We start from the raw sequence: 8,843 nt of genomic DNA, 5'->3' as shown, positions 1-8,843 counted from the left end.
CCCAAATCCAGGTGTGCAAAGCTTGTAGACATATACCCAAGAAGACTCTTAGAGCTGTACTTAGTAATGAATTAAAGGTGAAGGGTCACTCTGAATACTTATGTGAATGAATTCAGTTTTTGTTTTTTATCAAATTTGCATTATTGAGGGTAGATTGATGGGCAAAAATGGCAGTTTTACCCATTTAAAACTAAATATACAACATACAGTGTTCAAAAAGTGAAGGGGTCTGAATATTTTCTGAAGCCACAGATATTATTCAAATACAAATAGGAATTGTGAAAAAGGCAAGACATAATAAAGGTTTTACTTTGCTTTTGAAAAGTTGACATTTTAATGTCTTAAAAAAGACAATTGGTCAGCATTCGAGCCAAGCTGAGGCTTACAGAATTTTTTTTTTACACATTTAAAATTGAAATACTATCCAAATCAACTTCTTATTGACCCGCAAAAACTTACTTGTTTGTTCACCGACAATGTAAAATCAAACGTGAAATAAGAACTCATGATACCAAAACTACGGTAACAGTTTGGAATGTTGTGTATATGTATAAAATGAAACCGCTTTTCTGGTGTGGTTCAATTCCAGTGTTATCTAATTATATAAAATCACATTTATCATTATCATAATATAAAAATCACATTTAAGTATTTTTGCTGAGAGTACAGAATGTATGTCACACCTATCATCCTGATCATTTTACAAAGTGGTACATTTTCCATAATAAAAAAGATTCCAAGGCACAGCGCGTTCATGTATTCTGTAACCCTAACCCTGAAATATCAGTAACATACAGTTTACGACTGGAAGAGATCACAGATTGCCAGGTGGGTCTTAGACACAGAAAACGCTGGATAAAGAGGATCAGTGAAGTTGTGCTTGAAGGAATGCATCAGGGCAAGACTGCCCCCTGGTGTCACATTAAAGAAGGACAAAATACCCTCTTCGAAGTCGAGGAACACTCCTACCCTCTGCAGCCCGTCCGCATCCACGGTGACCGCCACCTTGTTATGCAGAGCTTCCACCTTCCTTTTATCACAGGCCAGGCACCAGGAATACGAGTTGAAGCCCAGGCGAGAGTTATCCTTCTGGCCTTTCCTCTCTATCTGACCCTCACACAGCCCCACCTTCCAGCGGCCCTCGTCCACAGACACGTTCACCTCCCAGTACCAGCGAGCGCCCTCCAGGGCACAGGTGGCCAGGACCTGTGGGAAAGAGCTGAAGCGAGCCTCTTGTTCAGTGTAGGCCTGCTGGGCTTCGCTGTAGGTCACCCTCCTGTCGTTATCAGACAGCTGAAGCTTGGGATGGGCCGTATCTGCGTCCAAGACGAGGGCGGTACCATCTGTACACAGGAAATTAAAAAAGGCAAATTTAGATGAGAACAAGGAGCAGTAAAGGCTAATTGAATATGCCACCTTTGGGGCGACAGGATGCAATTAGTCCTTTGGTGGTTTAATGAGCTGTGATTCATCAGTGAAAGTATGTAAACAGGTTTTTGTTTAGCTCTTTTCTCACAGAGCAGTCGGTAGAGGTCAACGTCTTTGCCTGGCACGGTGATGACAACCGTGTCGAGCCGTTTCTCCGTCCAACTCTTCAGGCATTTCAGCCGGGGCCGGTCCACTTCCTCTGGAGCCTCGAACTGGTCCAAACCACTTCCTATGTTACTAGAAAAGGAGCAGAGCATAGACATAATATGACTTTTTCCACTATTAAAACCTCTCTGCATTTAAGGTTCGATGTCTTATTTTGTTCTGTGCAGAACCTAGCTAATAGTATAAGAAGTGCTATGGTTTTTTTTGGCAGAACATTTAACCACTGACATGTTCAACAAAACAATGATTTACATGCAACTAGATTAGGAAGTTAAGAGGAAATCACTTACAGTTGGGCTACCCTGCTGTATTCCTGTCAGGTGAGAAAGAGAGAGAAGACATTGCTGTGTGTTGCTGTTCATAGGCCAAGAACAAATCTTTTATTCTACCATAAAACACCTTTGTCTGCTAACATCCAACACACCATAATGAAGGCCTGGTCCTGGATGCGTTTGTCTCCCTTGGCATCAGCCAGCCCCTCCAGGGTGTGGAGGCCCTTCTGGATGGACTGCAGGGAACTCCGCAGGTGGCCCAGTTTCTCCTCTAGTCCCCCCAGGACCCTGCTCTCCTCCTTGGTCACACAATTAAGAGTTGTTTGCTCCTCCTGCTCCAGGGCCTCTCTGATGGCTCCATACTGCTGCTGCACCTCTGCTCGTGCCTCACTTAGCACCCCCTGGATAGACAATTCAAACGTATGTGATGCTATGCTCTCAATTCCCTGAAAGTATTTTCTCATTGCAGTAGAGGACTTTGATGATCAATTACTGGTCTACCATGCAACCAACAGAAAATAAATGTGAACATTTTTAGATTATGTTTTCTCAAGGAATTTGAACTTCAAACCTACTTTAAAATAGGGAATCATTTACAATTGCTCAAAGACTTGATCAATCTTACTCCTATACATCCAGAATGTGGAATTATACGCTTAACAATTCAACATGTACCATGGAGATCATACTTAGAAATAAATGTTGATAAATTATTATCATTCTAATCTTGGGCATTTCTGTAAAAAACATAAACTCTTATCTTTCAAGTCTGATATAAAACGCTACGTGTGATACACATGACTGTAGAAATGTGTAAGCTGATCTCATACACATAAACAACTCCAGTATGTTTATTGTATTTTTTTTTCCTATTGAAACCCCCTGTCAAAACATGTGCATTACTTTGAGTCAACATAAGAAAAAGGTTTATTTTGTCATTTCTGAGCCATTCGCCTAATTACATGCATTATTTAGGTAGAAGTAGAGCTGCAACGATTAATCGACAAATCGATTATTAAAATAATTGCCAACTATTTTGATAATCGATTAATCGTTTTTTTTAATAAAAAAATTCCGAATTCTCTGATTTCAGCTTCTCATATGTGAATATTTTCTGGTTTCTTTAATCCTATTATGACAGTAAACTGAAATATCTTTGTGTTTTGGACATAAAAACACATTTGAGGAAGTCAACATGGGCTTTGGAAAATTGATCAACATTTTTCACCATTTTACGGGCCAAAACACGAATCGATTAATAATCGATTAATCAAGAAAATAATCAACAGATTAATCGATTATCAAAATAATGGTTAGTTGCAGCCCTAGGTAGAAGTAAAAGGCTTTATGCTCTTACTGTGAAGGTCTCTTTCATGTGTGTGAGTTCAGTCACTCTGTTCCTCACTTCTTCTTCAGCTCCTTGCAGCTGCTTGATCTCGTCCTTTAGGTTCCCCTGTGGTAAAATGTACAAAAGATAATTGAAAATAAAAGATCACATATTTATTGCTATGTCGGTCTCAACTGTAACCATAATCATTGTACATTATACATGATGCTATAAAGTCACCACTTACCCTGAGCTCTCTCTCTGCCTCCCTGATGCTGACGCAGGCGTGATTGCGGTGCGAGCCTATGACGGTACACACCGTGCACACGCACACACTACACTGCTGGCAGTAGATCCGGTTTATCTCCTGGTGCTCCTGACACCTCCAGGTAGAAATGTCCTCCACGGGGGGAACCAGGGTGTGATTCTGGAAGACGGGGGAGTCCAGGTGGGGACGCAGGTGCTCCGAACACATGGAAGCTCCGCAAACCAGACAGGTCTTCACAGCTGACTGACACACAGCTTTAGGGCAATAATGGCAGGGCACAGCGGGGGCATTATTGCTCTCTGACCTGGAATGGATGAAAACACGACTCTGGGATCCTGGATCAGCAGCAGCAGGACGTTTGTTGAGTATCAGATGAGTCTTGCTGACATGGTGTGCAGGAGACCTATCTGGAGTCGACACCCCCCCAGGAGATGAAGCCCAGTTGGCAGGTGATGCAGGTGATGCAAGTTTCTTTGGCGATGTAAGACGTCCTGCAGCTTCTTTCTTGGGAGTTGTAAGAAGAGGCGCATCACATATATCAACTTCATTGGAGTTGTCAGAGTCCTCTAATGCGATAACTTCCATCGGTTTGTGCTGGTTCTGCTGGATTGAGATGATGTCGCTCTGTGCATCATTTGCTGCTGCTGCTGCCCTGCTGTCAGAGTTGTCATCGGAGGATGTTCCATCCCCATGCTCAGACTGTGTAGATTCTGGGTGCACTACTTCTTTGGTTTGCTCCACATCAGTGGACTGCATAGGTATATCTGAAGAGGAAGTGGATGGAGTTTCGGTGTCCCTGGCGTGCTCAAGGGGAGCTTCCGCCGTTGATCGTTTCACTTCAGGTTCCTCTGATACTGGCGTGCTGGCCCTCCTCTTCCCGAGAAGACGGCTTGTAAGTGAGGGCCTCCTCAATAACGAGTCAGATGAGCTTTGTTCATCACTGCGGGATGTGTCTTTAAAAACAGAATACAAATAAAGCAGAACTGACGTAAGAGAGAAGGTTTAATAAGCGTTATTACAATTATAATTCACAAAAACACCTGCAAGTTGGGGTCTGCCAAGCACAACTTCTATGCTCAACTTGAATTGCCCACTGAGGAGTTTCACTTGAAGCAATACAAGAAGTGGCTCTATAGCTTGTTACTTCTATGAGTTAATCATGTTTCCTTTTCAGCTCACTAAGGGTGACTGAGTTTGCCGCCTGAATGGATGTAACGATGTAAGTGAAAATACTCATAATACTATATACACCAGTAATTACTATGGTTTGGTCATGGCATGGCCAATAACTGATCCGCTTAATAAGGTGATTATCAAGCAGATCGATGCATCCTTATCTAACTTAACTGTCAGTTAATCATGACTTAATTCACTGCTTGAGCCAGTCATGATGCATCAGTCATAACAGTGCAATAACAACAAAAATCTAAAGTGGAATGGGGAGAAGGGAAGACAAATCAAGAGGTTGTCGGCCAAACACAGTAAAACTGCATGATAACTTAGGCCTACTACACGTAGTTAGACCTTTACCCTCATCGACCATTTAAACCACAAAAGCCTGACATTATCGTTTCATGCATGCCAACAAAATGAAATCTTAAACAAAGTTCTAGTAGCCTAGTAGTAGGCATACAACTATAATTTCCGGTGAGGAAGTTAAGTATTTTGTTAATTTAATATATCGACAAAACTAAACATAATCAATTAGCTACAGAAAGTTGTAGGTAGTAGGCCTAATTCTCAAACAACTAAAATAACAAAAGTTAACTTGTTCGACGGGGACATGCCAGGCAACATCTACGTTTCCATAAACAATGTTTTTCTTTACGTTAACCTAGCCAACAAACTAACGTTAGCGTGTGCTGACAGTCCCACGTTCATTTTTGTAACGTAACCTAATATAAGGCCTATTAACTTTTTATCACGCGGTTTCAGCCACGACTTTGACTCATTTTAATCTGTACCTGCGGTGCTGCGAGGCCGGGCTCGTTGGCTGTTGGTAGGTGGCCGTGTCAGGCTGCTATCAAACGGCAGAGTCTGGTAAACCGTCTTACATTTCCACTCGGGACAGTGGTACGGCCCTTGCGGGGTAACGCTCCACAGATCCCCGATACATCGCCGGCAGAAGCGGTGGTTACATTTCAGGGTAACAGGGTCACCGGTCAGCTCGTTGCACAGAGGACACTGCGCCGGAGTGTCTAACGATGCTCCCATTTTGTTATAGCTGAATGTTTAGTTCGTATTTCCGCAATGACAGGCTGCAGAGGCGGGGCTACATGTTTGAATCCCGCTCCTCCTCGGCTCCTCCCCAAGCAGAGCACTCTTAAAGGCCTACTTCACCGGTGGGAATATGAAGGTGTATTGAATTCTGAGATCCTATGTAGTATAAATGTGCAAAAAAAATTGAAATTGGTTCATCCTAGCCTGAGAAAAGGCAGAAAGAGTGTTTTTGTTAACCCTATATTTCTCTTTCTCGTGACATCACAGAAAGAGAAATAGGCTATAGGGTTAAAAATATGATGACACAGTAAAAGACATCACAGTAATATTTACAAAGTAAGTTTTTTTTAACTTACTTTGTAAAAAAAACACTCTTTCTGCCTTTTCTCAGGCTAGGATGAACCAATTTTTTAAAAAATTGCACATTTGTACTAGGCTACATAGGATCTCAGAATTCAATACACCTTCATATTCCCACCGGTGAAGTAGGCCTTTAAAGGCGCACGGGTTTAAAAACATGGTTTAAAAGCAAAAATCAGTGGTGCAAGATACTTCTACTAATTCAACATATATTAAGTAAAAGTGCATAGGCCTACATATTATTATTTTTTTATGTAAAGTTAGTAAGACATTTTTTTTCAATTAACGTTATTGAAAATTATTTTGGCCTATGTGCTTCTTTGTATCTTCTGCGCAGATCTAAACTCAGATGAATGTGCTGAATCCTCTTCTTCTTTCTTCCCCCTTCTTGTGCATATCGACCTAAAAATATGTTCACTCTCTTTGAGGTAATTTTGACGTGTGGCTTCTTTAATATGTTACTTCTGTGATGGCGAAATTAAAATACAAAGAATGATTTATAAACGTTGGCTTCACAAAGGCTGTACGAAATGTAGATGAGAGGACGTGTATTTATCTTTCGTGTATTATACTTTCAAGAGATGGTGTTTTGACGGTCAAAAAGTAAGTCATTAATTTTATTGCATTTATTTTCTTTCCCCATCCCCACATACTTTTCTTTTTGGTGGTTTACACATGTGACTTGGATTAAAAGGCTATTGTGACTTGTAAATAGGAAGTTAATCTTTCATAATCTCAAAGACATTCTTTCCTCTTAAAGAAACAGCAGTTTTTTCTTTTACTTGTGTTGCCTGGAAAATATGAGGTGAGAGTACAAGAACTTTAAATTAAAAGTACCGACTTTTGAATGTGAACATGGACATTAAAAGAATTGCCTTGAAATAAAAAAGCCAGTTAAAAAATCGATGCTCTAAATATAATTTCAGGTCCTGTTTTCTTGTATTGATTTACAATTGAAAACTGACTTTTACACCAAAAGAGCAAAACGTTTAGATTGTGGCAACATCTGTTGAGCTGTTATGCATAATCAAGGCGAAGGCATATCAGATGTTCTTGAATGCACTGTAGCCTGTATGCTCATACAGAGTTGTGATTGTGCAAGTGTCTGTTTGTGTGTGTGTGTGTGTGTGTGTGTGTGTGTGTGTCATTCTCTGCCTCATTGTCTTTGCATAATAAAGCACCCAACACATTAAAATGTGCTTGCTCTCTTAAACAAAAAAAAACTTGATTGTTGATGTTGTGCACCAACAATTTATGTAATCTAATTTAATGAAACCATATACCAAGAAGGCTTTAATCTAAAAAAATATTCACCAAGACCTTGCCATTGTTAAGCATGCAAGTCTTTTTATCTACCTTGAAAATTGTATTTGTGTGGTGTGTGACCAATTGATTTGAGTGAATTCATTTACTATTTACTTTCAAAAACAGAGGAAGTAAACCTGGCAATATTTCTGTTCCTCTGCACTCTTAACTAGTTGAACATATTATATACGTATATATCCCACCCAAAAGCTAGGTTTAGTAACGCAATGCACCTGCAATTATTTTGTATTGCACTTCAATAAAGTTGGATAACATGCAAACTACTTGTTGTGTGGTGGTTAGAGCGCCCATCAACAAATAAACGAAAATATGACAACAGCAATTTACAGTGAAAACCTTTATTAAGTGTTGATATATTCTTGAAGGTATCTCTTTAATTTGATCTAAGTTAACATCCTTCAACATATTTTCTGAATGTTTGGTATCTATAGAATATCTATTTACACAAGAACATATTCACAAGTGAGGCTGGGACAGGCCTTATTTATCCATTACCACTAATTCAATCCTCAGGCACACCCTCACCATATGTAATACTCCAAATCCATCATGTTACCCTGTATGTCCCAACAAAAACAAAGCCAGAAAGGGAGTCAAAGAAAGAAACAGAAAGAGTACTTGAGACAAAGACTGACATATTTAGTTACACAACAGAACAATTGTGTGTGAGGCTGGTATATTGGTTCACTGGCCCAACAAACTATTGCACGCAACACATTCACACCAATACTCACATATGTGCATGCACTCACACCAGACTTCCCAACACACACATAAAGGCGTACACTCACACTGCAGCCATGAATCCTGCAACACACAGTCCCTAAAAGCCCCCGTCACAGTGTAGATACCACAGACTATAAAATAGTAGTTTTTTTTTCTCAAACTGAAGCGCTGTGCAAAGTTAGCTAGCAGGGCATTGAATGGATTCAGTTAAAATTCCTAGAACATCTTTAATATTCACTGTACATCATTTGTAATATATGTTGTCATCTCTTTTGGTTGATAATATTCTTATAAAACATTCTTAAATATCTTCTTTTTTCTAACACATTTGGAGGAACAAAGGGGTGTATGGGAAAAAGAGAAAACCAAAACTTTCTTTTCATTGTCAAACCTCACATATGAAACACAATAGATTTACATCAATGCAGTATCTGAAAATGAGCATTTTTTTTTTGTTTACAAATCAAACATGACACATTGTGACGGTGATACACATGGCTAAGTGTTAACATATAGTTTAATACTTGTAATTACAGAGTTTGTCAATGTTTTGTCTGAATGTACTGTATGTGTGTTACAGAAGTAACAGAAGTGTATTTGTGCATATGAGTGAGGTGCCGTGTGTGTTTGTGTGTGTTTGTGTCTGTGCTCGTAGTGCAGGTATACAATGTCAACCCTGTGCCTTCTCAGGTAGGTAGTGGGTAGTCCATATACTCCTCAATAGGATAACAGTCTCTGCCCCCTGTCTATG

General features: G+C 40.0%; 1 protein-coding gene across 1 annotated transcript; it reads right to left on the bottom strand.

Moving 5' to 3' along the window:
• Positions 1 to 232: 232 nt before the first annotated feature.
• LOC307250887 (tripartite motif-containing protein 14) lies at positions 233 to 5,679 on the bottom strand. Its single transcript, XM_080028154.1, has 7 exons — positions 5,425 to 5,679; positions 3,440 to 4,413; positions 3,223 to 3,318; positions 2,018 to 2,266; positions 1,884 to 1,906; positions 1,517 to 1,665; positions 233 to 1,343 (listed from the first exon to the last, which is right to left on the bottom strand). Exons 1-7 carry the CDS (start codon positions 5,672 to 5,674, stop codon positions 799 to 801), a joined length of 2,286 nt encoding a protein of 761 aa, XP_079884280.1. The 5' UTR covers positions 5,675 to 5,679; the 3' UTR covers positions 233 to 798.
• Positions 5,680 to 8,843: the final 3,164 nt, after the last annotated feature.

The sequence above is a fragment of the Ammodytes marinus genome, assembly GCF_949987685.1.
Source record: "Ammodytes marinus genome assembly, chromosome: 5".
NCBI classification, from domain to species: Eukaryota; Metazoa; Chordata; class Actinopteri; order Uranoscopiformes; family Ammodytidae; genus Ammodytes; species Ammodytes marinus.
Note: the sequence above shows the minus strand (reverse complement) of the source record. Positions and strands in the feature narration are given on the sequence as shown.

Bases quoted from the DNA above. Each gene is read 5' to 3' on its own strand.
- LOC307250887 (XM_080028154.1), bottom strand. From the start codon at position 5,674: ATGGGAGCATCGTTAGACACTCCGGCGCAGTGTCCTCTGTGCAACGAG. The intron at 4,414-5,424 runs GTACAGATTAAA...CTGTTTTTAAAG, and splicing joins CCGGCCTCGCAGCACCGCAG to ACACATCCCGCAGTGATGAA. The intron at 1,907-2,017 runs GTGTGTTGGATG...CTCACCTGACAG, and splicing joins AGGACCAGGCCTTCATTATG to GAATACAGCAGGGTAGCCCA.